This window comes from Lepisosteus oculatus, chromosome 6 (genome assembly GCF_040954835.1).
Source record: "Lepisosteus oculatus isolate fLepOcu1 chromosome 6, fLepOcu1.hap2, whole genome shotgun sequence".
Lineage (NCBI taxonomy): Eukaryota > Metazoa > Chordata > Actinopteri > Semionotiformes > Lepisosteidae > Lepisosteus > Lepisosteus oculatus.
The window spans coordinates 2,927,191-2,942,912 of NC_090701.1; the positions used below are offsets into that span (position 1 = coordinate 2,927,191).

At 49.9% G+C, this 15,722-nt stretch overlaps 1 protein-coding gene across 1 annotated transcript in view; it reads right to left on the reverse strand.

Moving 5' to 3' along the window:
- Positions 1 to 320: 320 nt before the first annotated feature.
- LOC102696132 (polycystin-1-like protein 1) overlaps positions 321 to 15,722 on the reverse strand; it is a 54,265-nt gene continuing 38,863 nt past the window's right edge. The window contains exons 41-59 of the mRNA XM_069190823.1: positions 15,561 to 15,664; positions 14,503 to 14,656; positions 13,186 to 13,321; positions 12,487 to 12,571; positions 11,873 to 12,058; positions 11,128 to 11,246; positions 10,131 to 10,241; positions 9,199 to 9,322; positions 8,695 to 8,778; positions 7,545 to 7,675; positions 7,040 to 7,274; positions 6,556 to 6,660; positions 5,684 to 5,824; positions 5,168 to 5,437; positions 4,512 to 4,742; positions 3,836 to 3,997; positions 2,695 to 2,892; positions 1,525 to 1,664; positions 321 to 981 (exon numbers count right to left, since the gene is read on the reverse strand). Coding sequence (XP_069046924.1) covers positions 510 to 981; positions 1,525 to 1,664; positions 2,695 to 2,892; positions 3,836 to 3,997; positions 4,512 to 4,742; positions 5,168 to 5,437; positions 5,684 to 5,824; positions 6,556 to 6,660; positions 7,040 to 7,274; positions 7,545 to 7,675; positions 8,695 to 8,778; positions 9,199 to 9,322; positions 10,131 to 10,241; positions 11,128 to 11,246; positions 11,873 to 12,058; positions 12,487 to 12,571; positions 13,186 to 13,321; positions 14,503 to 14,656; positions 15,561 to 15,664 — 3,188 coding nt within the window. The 3' untranslated portion in view covers positions 321 to 509. The remainder of the gene's footprint in view (positions 982 to 1,524; positions 1,665 to 2,694; positions 2,893 to 3,835; positions 3,998 to 4,511; positions 4,743 to 5,167; positions 5,438 to 5,683; positions 5,825 to 6,555; positions 6,661 to 7,039; positions 7,275 to 7,544; positions 7,676 to 8,694; positions 8,779 to 9,198; positions 9,323 to 10,130; positions 10,242 to 11,127; positions 11,247 to 11,872; positions 12,059 to 12,486; positions 12,572 to 13,185; positions 13,322 to 14,502; positions 14,657 to 15,560; positions 15,665 to 15,722) is intronic.

Consider the following 15,722-nt stretch of genomic DNA (forward strand, 5'->3'; position numbering starts at 1 on the left):
GCAGCCTGATACTTGTACGTGAACACATACAGATCACGTGTTTTCAATAACAGGTACCTCCAGGACAGTTGCACAGTAGTAAATTCATCAACAATAGTAGCAGTCAGCTTAGGGGATGTGAAACTGAAACCTTTGGTGAATTACTGTATTTCCAACAATCAGTGGAATATCACAAAGCTGCTGATGCTTTGTAAAAGCATCATGACACATCGAGTTAAAATTTGTTCTAGTGTTCCTTAACGTAAAAGAATGAACGTACTCAGATATTATGGTTTATTACGTTGCCGTGGGGTACTTACTCAGCATATTTAAGCCACACATTCTATTGCCTTTTTATTCTGTATTTCTGTAACACACAGATTGTTTCGCAGTGCTTGTCCATTCCCAGTCCATTCCCTCTATTGCTCCAGTGCTCCCAGACTGCCTCTCCACTGGGACCTGGCCTGGTCGCCCTCTGACTCGTGAGCCTGCCCCTTCTTTCACTGCGCCCGCCTGCGTTCAGAAGCGGGTCACCAGCACTGTCTCGCCGGCCCGGCCCGCGGGTCGGGAGTCGGCCCGGAAGCGGGAGCGATTCTGGACCTGCCTTTGAGCCGGCGCCCTTTCCCGCTGCCCCCCGGCGGGGAGCGCGGTCCGGGCAGGCGGGCCGTCTGGATCACGGCGGAGCGGGACCGCGTCAGCACCCTGCGGTTCCGGGCGGGCAGGCCTGTCGGGGGGACCCCCGGACAGCCGGCCCCGCATTGGGACGCCCGTTTCTCGGGGCACCTGGTCCCGCACAGGACGTGGGGCAGGTCGTGTCCGAGGCTGGCCAGGCTGTAGTGGTCGGGGTCGGCCGCGGGGGGCCCTGCTCTGACCCCGGCGCGGGGGGGGCCCGCCCTGTCTGGGGAACAGCTGGGCTGCTCCGGATTCCCCCGGGAGCCCGTCGGAGCAATCCCCTCTCCCTTCCGCCGCAGGGGCCGGAGCGGCTCCCATTCGAGCTGCGATCTGGCGAGAACAGGAAGCAGACCGGGAGCTTCTGCTCAGTAATCAACAAGCACAGGAGGTGCAGATTCACCGCTCAGGATCAGGGTTGACCGTTCCGTACTAACTGTGCCAAAACGGCACGGCCCCAGTTTACACAGACGAGCCTTGTTCCGTGTGTGAATCTCCTGAAACGGGTGACTTTCACGCCAGCGCTAGAGGACACACACAAATGACACGAGACACTGTGCGTCCTCCTCATTAAGTGTCTGTAAAGGAGCAGGTGAGGGTTCATTTCTCGCTGAAAGGCAGATAAAAAAAACACAGTTTCAGCTGTGCAGCCTTCTTCAGGTGTGAGTGAGGAAGGCTCCGTAGCTGAAACCTTGTGTCACTTGTTTCTTCACCTTCCGGCAGGGAATAAACCCTCACCTGCTCCCTTGTGCCTGCACGTGCTGAGGCTGCCCCCTCCTCGATCGTGTCTGTAACGGTCTGGAGGACTATTCTCCCTGGAAGGAAACCTGAATGGACACTGAAGCTCTCTGCTGTGGAAGTCATGGAAAGTGCTACCTCAGCTGATTCTGTTCCTTCCTCACTGTGCCTTCCTCAAGGGGCAGGGACGCGTGGTACGTCTCTGGGCCGTCCTGGAACAGGAGTGCTTCGGTTTGCCCTCCCTTTCTCCTTGCTTGACCCTCGCTGTCACCTGCGTGCTGCACACCAGGAAGAAACGGCATTTACTCCCCAGGCGTAGGCTCAGTCTGCCCAGGCTTATCGTGGTCCAAACCCCACGGGAGAGAAACCTCCTCTATGAAGGAACCTTAAAGCCACATTTTAGAAGGGTGATTTTTGGAACGAATTTGCTTTTTTTTTTTCTTTTATGTCCATATACCTGGCCAGTGAAATTGCAGTTTAAGTGGTGGGTCTGGACTGTAGACACCGGTGTTTCACTGAGGGCCGTTAGTTAGTGCGTAGGTGGAGTGAAACAACCAGCCTAATAACCCGTCGGGCCCTGCAGTTCAGGCCCCTGTGTGAATGTTCAGAGCTTTCTCTTCAACCTGCCTTAGGAAAGCAATAGTCGCTCTGTCAAGAAAATAACTGTCTCTTTATTAGACATTAGTCTATTGAAGTTTTTTTCATTAACGTCTACTTGGGTGCAAGAGTTAAGGTAATTCTCACTGGGAGACCAGTGCCCTCTAGTGGGAGAGAATGCAATTACACCAGCACCCACTCTTCCACAGAATAGCAGGCAGGTGCACATTTATGTAACACTTCCTTTTAGCCGTGTGCATGCAAAAATGTTGAGTACTGTTAAAAAAAATAATTTTGGAGTAGAGTGTGTGTGCGCACAGCTCATTTAGTAAGAAACCTCTATATTAAACACGGCTGTTTGAATTTTGGAAGAAGAGGTTCTTGCAGGCTGTGTGGATCAAGTGCTTGCAGTGGCACACATTACAGTACTGCAGGAGCCATTTTAAAGGGCTTTAAAGGACCAACAAGTCCCTGGAGACAGTCATCCAAATCAAACCTCAATCTGCATTTGCTATCTTTCCCTTTTATTATAATGGGTAAAAAAAGCAACCTAGAAAAAGAAGGTAAACAATAAAGTCAAAGAATTTTGTTCACAGAACAAAAAAATGTGAATGGTATAACAATAGAGAAAGGGCCACTGAAATGACAGTACAGCTGGAAGGAGAAGTGATAGCAGGCTTAGGGAAACGGACGAAGGAGCAAATATTTCACCTGCTTCGTGCTCAAAGCCGGAGAGGTTACCTCCGAGTCCAGGCTGCAGTCACAGTCTGACTGACAGAGCCCAGAGCTCTCGCCCTCCTTGCAGGCCGGCTCTTTAGCAGGCAGAGTGTGGTGAAGACTGTCGGACAGGGCGTTGAGCCGGAACAAAAGTTCATCCATGAGGCTGTCGAATTCCTCCAAGTAGAAGTTCTGTCAATCAAACATGACAGCATCACTGTCTCCAGCTAAGCAAAATGTCCCCGATGTTTGTCCCCGAAATTCCTTCCCTCAAACGCCACATGATGGGCTTTTCAGTAAACGAGTCGGATGTAGTAAACTGTGAGCCTGAGATCTGGCCGTACTGCGAAAGGTTAATCTTTCTCTGCAAACAAAGCCACTGGGGTGTTATTCTTGCCCTCTGCTATGAAATCTCCTTGCTTCTGCACTTGGGGTCGTTGTTTTGACCAAGCGCCCTTGCGAGTTATCCGTCGTTCTGCTGAGCTGGGACAAGGGGCAGCTCCCGGCTGGGTCACCTCGGCAACGGAGCACGCGGAGCTGTGTTGCCGGGCGGGATGGAGGGTCACTGTGAAAGCGTCCATGTGTCCATGAGCGTTTTGATGGACTCGATGTGTAGAATTCACCTGATTTCAAAATGTGTTGGTGTTTGTCATATTGGAATGTGGAATACTGCGATGTGGAAATGGAAAAAAGTTTCTACTCACCTCAAAAGGTAAAGTATATTCTGCCATTAATGTGTTTATAGAACAGTTACAGTACTTTGTGTGACTGGGACAAAAGGAAAGGTGGCATAATGGGATAAGTACACAACACAAGGTACTGTACAATGTTAGATGAATCTGCTTACTGTCCCCTGGTTTCTTCCTTTTGAGTATGTGTGAATAAGCACAGAACACAGCCCATCTTGAAGAGTCCTCATCTGCACGATCTTCAGTCTACAGTAACATCTGCCTGGCCTGATTCACAACAGGACTGTGTTTCATGTGAGAGCCATCTCTGTCACAGTGAGCTCCACACAGGGGCCTAGCCATGTGAACTGTGTAAGCTAAGTGTCCTGTCCCCTCCATCAGAGTGGTCACTTACTGATCTTTCTAACTTCATGTAACACAGGAGTGCACGCATGGCATTTACTCACATGTCTCTGGATGGAGCTGTCTGTCCATCTGGGTCTCCTTCGACCCAGGAGCTCCAGGGCTTTATCCCGAAGGAAGTCCCACACTTCGGAGAAGGTCACCGATGACTTTTTCCTTGAGCACCTCTTGGCAGCTCTCGCCAGTGACGTGAGAATTCCAATGATCTGTTTGTTTGTTTTTAAAAGAGAGAGAATTCATGTTGCAATCACTGATCCAGTCATTCTCGGTAAGTGCTTCATCCAGAGAGGGTCACGGTGGGACCTGAGGTAGGACACACCCTGGATGGGACGTCAATCTGTCACTGGGCATGCACACGCGATGTACGCACACAGTACACACAGAAACCCATGCATGCAGGCACACATGTGCACACACACATACATGTATGTACACACAAGCACACCCGCAGCAGCGGCTGAACAACATCTTTGAATGCCTCTTAAATCCTACATTCCAAACCCCACTCCTCTGGGTCCAAGTGTTCCTTGGTTTTCTTCCAGCCCGTTTGATAATGTTTGTTTGAACAAAGTCCTTTAAAATGGATACACACGCACTTGACATAATTCTGCAACCGGGCTGTAAGAATGATATCTCTGCAGCTGAGAGATGATCACAACAATTAAGTAATGGAGTTTAAGATTCCCTTCATGAATGTGTCTCGAGAAAGCACAGACTTACCACTGCAGTCCAGATTGTGGTTATAATGAAGGAAAACGTCCCATAATACAAAGCCAGGAACAGCTGGTTGGCACTCTGTGGTGAGGACAATGTCTGTAGCTGTCTCTGTCCCATGTGGTGCGTGAGGAGAGTCTGGAGTGCCCTTGTGAAAGTGCTGAATGTCCTCGAGGTAGGCAGAAATATGAGATTTCCCAGGCAGGCATAGGCAGTTATGATTATAACACCTGCCACCTGGAGCAAAGAAAATAGTGAATCTTGCATTTTGGAAATATTTGCACGTCAAATGACAAAAAATATATTACAGGGTGAGTTTAACCGAATATTTTTTTCTGAGTTTTTGTTCTGGCCACACCACAAGCTACCTGAAAAATGAATACGTGAGCTTGTAAGTCTCATTGTGAGTGAAATACTATTTAATTTATTTGACACACATGTATGCAGCTGAGCGCTGTAGCAATCTGCGTGAGGCATCATTCTCAAGGGTACACAGCAGTGCCTCACCTGAGATTTGAACCCGCAACCAGGCCAGTATAAGGCAACAGCCCCAACTACTACCCGATCTTGCCAGTTTGAAAAAAAAAAGTGAAGTTATTAACTATGGGGAAAAAAAACGATGTAGCTAAAAGTGCTTTCTCTCTGGAGGTCGAAGTTCTTACCACAGGCCCTGTAAGACTAGAAAAGGACAGGCGCAGCGTTGTCACAGACAGGGCCATCAGTTTATTCACACGCAGCACGAAGACACTTTTCACAAGGAGGAGGGACACCATCAGGCCATGCAGACCGCGCCTCAGCTGGGAACACAGAATCAAACACATGTGGTTTCTACCGGGTTTCAGTGAGCAATCTGCCGAGAGCCAGGAAACAAAGCTCTCGAGGAGGAAATCGCAATCGAGACTAAGAAAGACTAAGATTAACTGGTAACATGGTTTTCACACAATTCTCATTTTTAAAAATAAGTTGAAAAAATAAAAAAGGAGAAAGAAAAAAAAGAACCAAGGTTTTTAGTGTTCCATAGAAGAGCTGAAAATGTAAATCCATGGAGTTTTGAATTTGGACACTGGGTGCATTTTTCACTTCCTTTAATAAAAGAGCTTCCATAACAGCACTCATCTTGTAGAATCACTTCAGGCAGTTCATCTGCAGTCACGGAGAACAGAGGTGTGTTTGCCAACCTGTTCCCAAGATGAAAGGAGACTAAGATCCACAAAAGCCTTGAAGTTTTCCCTCTGAAGGTGGTCTATTGACTCGACGGTCAGAATGTAGTTATACAAGGAGCAGGCGTAGTAGAGCAGACTGATGAGGATGGCAGTGACCTGTCAAAAAAGAATGAGAAAAAGGTTTTTATTTTTAAACAATACCAACCAAAGTCTTAATGGTTTTCATAGGAGCTCAGGGACCCTGAGGCTCCTTGAATAAACCTGGCCTTCCCGGGCAAGAAATGAAGTGCAAACCAATGAGAGTGTAAAGACCGGCACATGCATACAGTAGCCAAGATGTGTTTATTATTGATTGCATTTATGTACTGCTCTGCATCCCAAAGGATTCCACGTACAGGATTTTGTCCCACGTGGACAAAACAGAGAAGGTCCAGAAGGGGAGGCAAATTGAATGTGGCTTCACAAGGCACTTGAGCCCAAGAGAAGCACAATGCAAACAAGAGCACTGCCACTTAACAAGTACAGATAACCCCTTCTCCAAGACCTAGAGGCGTCTACGAGCACAGTTCCCACCCAACAAAATGATGGGCGGAGCAGTGGCTCTGTGGCTAAGGATCTGCGCCTGTGGCTGGAAGGTTGCTGGTTCAAATCCTGTGGCTGGCAGAGGAATCCTACTCCGTTGGACCCCTGAGCAAGGCCCTTAACCCTAACTGCTCCAGGGGCACCTTACAATGGCAGACCCTGCGCTTTGACCCCAAACTTCTCTCTCCCTGTCTGTGTGTCTGTGTCTCCATGGAGAAAAGCTGGGGTATGTGAAAAGACGAATTCCTAATGCAAGAAATTGTATAGGGCTAAACATTATTATTATTATTATTATTACAACTCGCCTGCAGCCAGTTCCAGGGGTCATGCCAGTAAGCCAGCAGCCCCTTCTGTGTCATGGCACAGGCTTGAAAGTACATCTGGAGCAGGATGAGCACCAGGAAGAGCATCTGTCCAGCGGAACAACAAAGCACAGCCATTAGAATTCCTCTGAACGTCACACAGACATGAAGGAACAAAGACTGGCACGTGAACATTAAAATACGCAAAATCAAATATTTTATCACTTAAATCTAATCATTTTTGCTTCTAATGCTACTAATAATTTTCTTAGCAGCCATTATCCACCTTTAACCACCATTATACAGTGTGTGTGTATGTGTGGGGGGGGGGGCGATGAGGGAGTCTGTGTGTGTGTGGGGGGGGCGATGAGGGAGTCTGTGTGTTTGGGGGGAGGAGGAGCAGGAGGAGGGCAAGGGGTTCATGAGCTCGGGGGGCCCTGCGGCCTGTGTGGCGGCCTGGACGCCCCCCGCGGTGTGGGAACTTCACCTCAGACGCCAGGACGGGGTACTCGAGGCCGGAGCTGAGCCGGTACACGCCGACCGACTCGACGGACGCGGAGGGCAGCAGCGGCCCCGCGGGCGGTTTCTCCACCAGCAGGGACACGGCGGCGAAGAGGTTCGCGGGCGCGTTGAAGAGGGTGAACTCCGCCAGCACGGCCCTGGTGTCTCTGCCCAGCCAGCCGCTGGCCCTCAGCTGCTGCAGCCTGAGCGAGGCCGCAGCCCTTAACCACACAAAACAAGTTTAGTGCTGAAAAGTGTAAAAACATGGAATGTGTATGTGCTCCAAATTTCCCTGCTCCATGGTTCCAACATCCTCGAAACATCAGGTTCTATTCATGTAGTTATCTGCATGTCTGTTACAATAAGTAGATGAATCAAAGCCATCGATGAGTAAAGAGGCTGATGTTACGCGTCGTACTAAATGCAAGGTTCAACACTCAGTTCGTTCTGGGCTGCACTGCACTGATTAGGTGCCAAAAACATCGCCTCACCTGGTTCCCCCCAGGCTGACCCGTGTCCCTCTTCCACCGTAGCAGGAAATCTGGCCACACGGCCCGTGTCTGCCCCACTCGGACCGACCGGGGCACCCCGCGGGCTCGCGGTCTGCCCCCGGGGCTTCGGCCTGGGAGGTGAGGAGTGAAGCTCAGTCAGCGACCCGTTCCTGTCTGCCCAGGCCGGGAAGCCCAGATCTTCCACAGATCTGTTCTTTTACGAACAGGACTGAGGGCCGTTCGATGACCAAGTCAGGCAGGACCTGTTCGATGTCTCTGAAGGAAAGTATCTCTCCTAAAGCACAGTGTCCTTGGTCACCACTGCTTCCTCGGTCGAATGTAAACCCGTCAAACCCAGGAACCGATGAAAAACTTTGCCCCACCTGTCAATCACAGAGCACCCCTCCCCTCCTCCCCGCTTGATCACAGAGTGCCTTACAGCAGCAGGAACAGGCCTCCCGCGCACAGGAAAGATCCCATCAAGCACTGGGTTTCACAAGTCTTACTGTGGCCCATCCCACGTTCCTATTCCTAAATTCCTGTCTGTAAATACTCACCAGTTAACACATACTAATTTCAGTACAATACAGTACCCACAAATTCTGAGAATACCAAATTTACCATTCAGCAGGAGAATGACCCAAAGCACAAGACCAAGGCCACTCCACAGTGGCTTAAGCCCTGACTTGGATCTGACAGGAAATCTGTGGCAAGACACGCAAACTGCTGCTCTTCAACAACCAGTGTAACAGAACTGAGACCCCTGGTGTGTAAAACAAACGTGTGTGAAACACGTTACTCTTTGATGTTTCTAAACTGCAGTTTTTAAAGACATTTATCTCATTACCACAAAAGTGTTCATTTTGAGCATTCAGGTTTTGATTAAAAACAATAAAATGTGTAAACGTCATTTGCTGTTCAATAAACTGAGACTGCAAGGGAATGAATACTCTTTTCAAGATGTGGAGCAGAAAACTATAATCGTCAGTCACAGCTACAGAGCCCCCGAGATGGGAAACCTCTTGTAAATCAACACGTCTCGTTAATGAAAAAACAAATGATTAAAAAAAAGAAAGCTCCCCTCAGCGTCTGGGCTCTGGAAAGCGCGTCAGGTGAAAGTCTGCGTGAGAACCGATGGCACTGTGCTCACCTCGCACGCGGCGTCGGCGGTGGCCTCTACTTTCTTAAGAGTCGGCTCTCCAATCAGGACACACGTTCCCCGGACAGCACCTGCCTGCCGACACAGAGGCACGGGATCACTAGGGTTACAGAGGACTGAAAGGACTTCGCTACTGGAGCAGGAGGGCTTCCCCATTCCGAACGGCCTGCTCTCTTTCCCTTGCCAAGCGCCTGGTGACTCTGGTGTGGATCTGTGCCGAGAGAGGGATGCCAGCTGTTGTGGGCATGTTGGTGGAGAAAATGCCTGTAAGTGATGCCCGGGCTTGTTTTGCCCAACTGAATTTATCATTAGCTTCATTGGGTTGAATTCATCCTCAAGACCAACAAAGCCTGCTGGACTGTCGTCCCCAGATGACCCCTGTTTACAGGGCTGCTCCTGCCTGCAGTGTATTTTATTTCCAGAAGAGAAGCTAAGCGGCTTAACGATTGCTTTGTGATTTAATTTAAACTAGCTTATCTTTTAGACGAGTTGTACCTTGTTTCTAGCTGAAGCGTTGTTGTACCATGTATCCCAGTAGAGACCATCCAGGAAAGTGGTTAGACACCAGTTCCACCAGTCCTTGTGTGTTTTCACCTCCAGAAATGGGTGCTTTGGACTCCTTCAAAAGTACAAAACAGAGCGTACATAGGTTCTGCTGCACTCACCGATGTATAATCGGTAAGAGAGCAGTGGGTGTATGGGCCATTCGGTTTCATAAATGTTTGGCACAAACCATCTCATTTTCAAACTCCGGTCTTTGCAGCTTCTCAGTCCACACTTTGTCACAAAGCCAGCTGAAATCTCATTTCAGTAGAAAAAGGAGAAATGAAAGCTGACATACTGTGCAGCAAAACTACATTGTATTCAGCGGACACACAAGTTAGAGATCTGACACACATTGAGCAAACTGAGACATCACTACAAGGGAGTGAATACCTTTTTAAATGACTATAATCATCACAGAGCTCCTGACATACCACCCAGACAGGGGAAATTTCTCATGAAAGTGCGCAGAATTGTGTATCATTCATCTAAATCACCCAGGAGAAATGCTTGAAGCAGGAATAACAATTCCAATAGTGTATCTAAGGGCTCTGGTAAAAACTGGATTGCTTTTAAAAATGTATTATTTATGATCCCTAACATAAATGTTCTTGAATTGGTTCATTAATGTGAGTTTTTACGTTTTTAGGAAACACTTGTGCCTTTACTTATACAAAAGGGCTATGGGAGTAAAGAACGGGCTTCCCAGCCATGTTGTTGAAGCTGATGCCTGACGTCTTTCAAGACATGGCTGTAGAAGACCCTGAGGTGAACTAGCTACTAAAAAGCAAGCGAACTACATGAGCCAAATGGGAACCTCTCTTCTGCAAATCACCGTGTGTTCTGCCCAACACCGATCACGGGGGACGGGTGTGGTCACTCACCGGGTGAACTCAGTCCGGACGGCATGATTCAGTCGATAATGGCTGCTGGAGAACTTCCCGTAAGTGACGAACAGAAGCAGGAGTAACATGAGCGTGCAAAGGGCGAGCTCCCTGTCAGGAAGGAAAACCGCAGTTTAGTGTGCTGCTGGAACAGGCCTCCTGGCACAAAAGCATGTGACTCCCGATGGAAACCTGTTGGGGGTACGCTCGGATCGGTGACTCATAAAATAGTTTGCCATGGAGTTTAAGGAAGGGCAGGAGAGTAGGGGAGTTATAAAGTGTGGGACCGAGAAAGGGGTCAGGTGCTGCCAGTCTCCCTTCCTCGATTTCTCAAGAGCAATCTCATGACCAGAGTCTTGGCTTCTGCTCCTTCTGCCAGGAGCCAAGGCCTGATGCTTTTCTGGGCTGCGCAGCACAGGAGATGAGCCTGGGTTCATGGCTCGAAAATGGGGTTCTGACTGCATAAGGTCATTTCATTTTTCTTTAAGACACGAAACTATCTCATTCACAAGTTAGCCATTGGAACCGGAGCAGAAGCAGCTCTTTTTTACTGCAGGAGAAAGAACAGTCATTACATAAACCTGTATTACTCTCAAACATTCTCAAACAGTGTAATTTGTATTCTCAAAGGAGAAATGGGCCAGTTGGAGATATGTCTACGCCTTCCAAGCTACCCTGGTCTAAAACAAGACATGAGACATCTGGATGGAGCCCTGAGGCACCTCTGGAATAATCTCAGGCTGTCAAACAGCACATTACTGAGAAGGTCAATGAATAGATGGACATCACCTGCTCTGGGTCAAAACCCTCTTGGTTGTGCTGTGTAAGAAAAGTACTTTAGCTTTACTTCACAAAATATTTAGAAAGAAATCCATGGCGTTCGTGGTATTTCATCCAAAATTTGCGCAACTGAATTACTGTGCTGGAGGTCTTCTGGAAATGGCCTGAATTGGTATGATCGTTTTACCAGTGAACATCACTGACATCCCCGCTGTACCTGAAATTATTTTGCAGCAGGGATTCCTTCTTCATCCTGTCTCGCAACTCCCTCAGCTGTGCAGGGGAGGGCGGTCTGACGAGGCGCAGGTACCGGGCTCTCTGCCGAGCCGCTACAATCTGTGGGTGAAGAAGCTTGTCAGGCAACAAACTGCAGCTCATCTAGGGTTTCCTGTTAATTAAAGGGGGGCATCTGAAGAGGGACACTATCAAATTTACTCCAACACCCCACAGAGAGCTATGGAGTTTCACACATGCTAATAAACAAAACAACGGGCGACCACTTTGCTCTCTCATGGCTGTGGGCTCTCATGCATCTCCTGGAGGAGCTACCTCATCCAAACATTACTTTGCAACAGTAAAAGCACTGACGTTGAGCTGAAACATACTGTATGCAGTTTGCTCGGGGCACGACAGCTTGCATTGGTCAGAACCTAAAAGAAGGAATCGATCAGTCTGTCGGTAGGTGCAGGTTGCCCTTGGCCTCAGGGGACTTCTATGGCTGTGCTGGGTTTGAAGAGCCTTCATGAGGAGCTGCATGAGGTCTCACAGCTGCCTTCATACAACCCAGGACCCCACACAGGAATCTGCACCATCAGAGCAATACAATACCACCAATGCAATACCCCACCTTCGATTTAGCTAGCTGCTGGCTGTCCCAGTGAGTTTCATGTTCACTACTTTGAAGCACCAAGTTCTCTGCTTATGTCCCCAGCTTGGTCTGCGGCACAGCAGGAGAGCGTTACCCTGTCGAAGTGAGTGTGCCCATGCTGCCGGTGATGGTATGGGCTGTACAGGTGGCTCTCAGGGGCGCAGCCTCCCCTCAGTCTCCAGTTCTCCACCATCTGAAGAGCAGGGCCCGTCTCATCGTGGCCTTTATAGTCGCAACGGTCTTTATTCTTCAGCGACACCACCACTGCCATGATGAAGATCTAGAAGGAAAAAACAAACAGACTCTCATGCGCTCCTGATTTTTATTACAGACAGCTGGAGAGAAGGTGGCATGAAAGACGTCGAGACCATCTACGTGTTGCGACACTACCAGGACGAGTAAGAACATGGCCTTCACCGGCTCCCTACTTGGCCGGGTTCAGGCCAGCCCAGCAAGGTGCCAGCTCATCTGGCGCTGGTCCAGAGGGTACCAGCTGACTCTCCCGCTCAAGGCCTTTGAGGTGCCTGAGTGTAATGACAGTTCCCTGCACCCCAGGAGTTGACAAAGCAAGCGGCCCCGAAGGAGTGTGGTTATCCTGGGGAGTCGGGAGCTGGGGGAGCCTGTATCAGAGGGTCAGGGGACCCTACATGCCTCAGACACAACACAAAGCACAGCAGGGGGAAGTCTGGATCCTTCACCAGGACTCACCGCGACGGGCTGCAGTACAGAAACACAGAAGAGCAAAGAGACGAAGACGGAGTGGATCCACAGCAGACACTGGCTACTGCTAAACCTAGCAAATGCCAAAGAAAGAGAAGCACAGTTAAAAGCAGCATAGATAATGCTCCTTGTTTTCCAGTGGCTAACCGTGTCTGCGGTTCGCTCCCCAGATGGACAATTTTCTGCCAGCTGTGCATAACATCTTCCGATTAAAAAAACATTCTACAACAGAAACTTCGCAACAAGAAAATGATGTATGGCATGATTTGCAAACCCATGATATGAGCAAGAGCCAAAACAGATTTGAACTTTTACCCTCAAAGCAGTGCACAACCTACTGTATTGTCTGGACAGATTTGTGATAGTTATGCCACATTGTACAGCTGCGATCATTCTTCCGTTACAATGGTTATATCACGCTAGAAATTGAGGAATTTGCAGACAAAAAAGTGAATAAGGTGTGAGTCTGAAGCTAAAATATTAACCACAGGTTTAGACATTTCTCTTTCTGTTGTTAATGGCCACAATATAACCTGTCCAGACACGCACCTAACTGGACATTAAATGACAATAACAAAGATAAGACATGCAAGATGAAAACAGTTTAGTTTTACAGCAGCTCAGAACTGGACTCAGATCCTGAAAATTAGAACATGTGGTACTGTCCTGGAATAAAGAGGCACCTACTTCATTCCCAGGACTCCAGTGACGATGGCGCAGGTGGCAGACAGGGACAAGCAGAGAGCCCACGCCACATGACGGCACCAGGGAGGCAGAGCTCTTCTGCCTCCAGAGGTGTGCTGTTGAAGAGCGCAGCCTTGCTCTGGAAATAACAGAAACACACAACAGGAGAGCATTGGAACACTGTGCAGAAAAAGACATTTCTGCTGCGGATTTGTGTCCTGAAATTCACAGGCTCTGTCTTATGAAACAGCTGTACATGAGTGCAAAGTAAAGAGGGAAGGGACTACGTGATGACATTGTCTCTCACGTCCAAACTCCTTGCTTTATTTTGCCGAACAGGGTCAGCGAAATGCAGTCCTCGGTCTGTCTTCCTTACACTGTGAAGCTGAAAACAATTGTTAACGGTCCTGAAAGAACTGGCGACCGCTGGCCAGCTCCTGCGCTCCTGCTGCCTCCTGGAGCTGCAGGAGAGGACACTACCTGAGGAGGGGGTGCAGGAGAGGTCGCTGCCTGAGGAGGGGGTGCAGGAGAGGTCGCTACCTGAGGAGGGGGGGCAGGAGAGGTCCCTACCTGAGGAGGGGGGGCAGGAGAGGTCACTACCTGAGGTGGGGGTGCAGGAGAGGTCACTACCTGAGGAGGGGGGGCAGGAGAGGTCACTACCTGAGGAGGGGGGGCAGGAGAGGTCGCTACCTGAGGAGGGGGGGCAGGAGAGGTCCCTACCTGAGGAGGGGGGGCAGGAGAGGTCACTACCTGAGGTGGGGGTGCAGGAGAGGTCACTACCTGAGGAGGGGGGGCAGGAGAGGTCACTACCTGAGGAGGGGGGGCAGGAGAGGTCGCTACCTGAGGAGGGGGGGCAGGAGAGGTCCCTACCTGAGGTGGGGGTGCAGGAGAGGTCGCTACCTGAGGAGGGGGTGCAGGAGAGGTCCCTACCTGAGGAGGGGGGGAAGGAGAGGTCGCTACCTGAGGAGGGGGGGCAGGAGAGGTCGCTGCCTGAGGAGGGGGTGCAGGAGAGGTCCCTACCTGAGGAGGGGGTGCAGGAGAGGTCACTACCTGAGGAGGAGGTGCAGGAGAGGTCACTACCTGAGGAGGGGGTGCAGGAGAGGTCACTACCTGAGGAGGAGGTGCAGGAGAGGTCACTACCTGAGGAGGGGGTGCAGGAGAGGTCCCTACCTGAGGAGGGGGTGCAGGAGAGGTCACTACCTGAGGAGGAGGTGCAGGAGAGGTCACTACCTGAGGAGGGGGTGCAGGAGAGGTCGCTACCTGAGGAGGGGGTGCAGGAGAGGTCACTACCTGAGGAGGGGGTGCAGGAGAGGTCCCTACCTGAGGAGGGGGTGCAGGAGAGGTCGCTGCTGGACCGGAGGGTTCTGGCCGCCGGACTGCCGTCCTCGAAGCCACTGGAGCTGCGCTCTGAGCCGCACTGGCCCCCCTGCCCCCCGGACACGACGCTGAGAGCGCGCCCGTCCGGACCGCCATGCTGCACAAACACAGAGGACAGAGGAAGGGTCACCATCAGGGCAGGGACGGGCTGGGGGGCCGTCGGGCCCACTGTGATGTCCCTGTTGCAGGTCAGCCCACAGGGAGGGGTGCAGCGTGGCACAGGGGCCAGGACTCTGCCCTTCCGACTGCAGGGCTGTGGGAAACACTGCTGTCGCCCCTGACCTGGTGCTTTACCCACACTGCTCCAGCCTGCCAAGATGGGTAAATGAGGCTCACAGCTAACAGGCAGATAGTTCACTGTAACCTTTGTAAGATGCTTTGGATGAGGGTGTCAGTCAAGTGCAATGACAATGAATAGTTATGGATATTAGCCACATAGGTGGGCAGTGGAACTCTGAGCTTTGTGGCCTTAGAATATTCTTAATTTCCCTTTGCGTCCTCAGTTCAAGTAGAGAAACTGGTCATATATCTTATTCTACTCCTTCTAGTGTTAAATGATACAATTCTTCATTTTTAGTTAAACAAAGCACTAAATTAATAACATTATTTTAAGGCACACTTTTCCACCACTGGGACTGATGCTGAGAATATTATTGTTACAGATGTTTATGACACCAGAGTGAAGTTTGGTGGGTTCCCATCTCTATGTCTGTCTGGATCCCTGGATGTTTCAGTTTGCTTCTTCATATCAATTAAATGTTATCCTGTTATGAGGTTCACACCAGAAATATAGAATCAAGCACTTGAAAGCCATTTACCTTATACTTCATACTGAGTGCTTTTTTGCCTCATACTTCATACTGTGTTATTTACCTTATACTCCATACTGTCTTCTGGAACTGTAAGATGCAGTCACTACCTGAGGTGCAGGAGAAATCACTGCTGGATCTGAGGTTTGTGGCCATGAGTTTGCCTCATACTTCATACTGTGTGCTATTTACCTCATACTTCTTCCTCCAGACCTCTTGAGCCCAATGCTGGAGGCTGTGCCAGGATTGGTAAGACTCAAAGAGACTGTCCTCTGCCAGCAGGCCATCCAGGTGAGCTGAAATGGACATGCAGGCTGTTTCAGCAGGTGACCGTGGGGCTGTGTGTGGATTTCT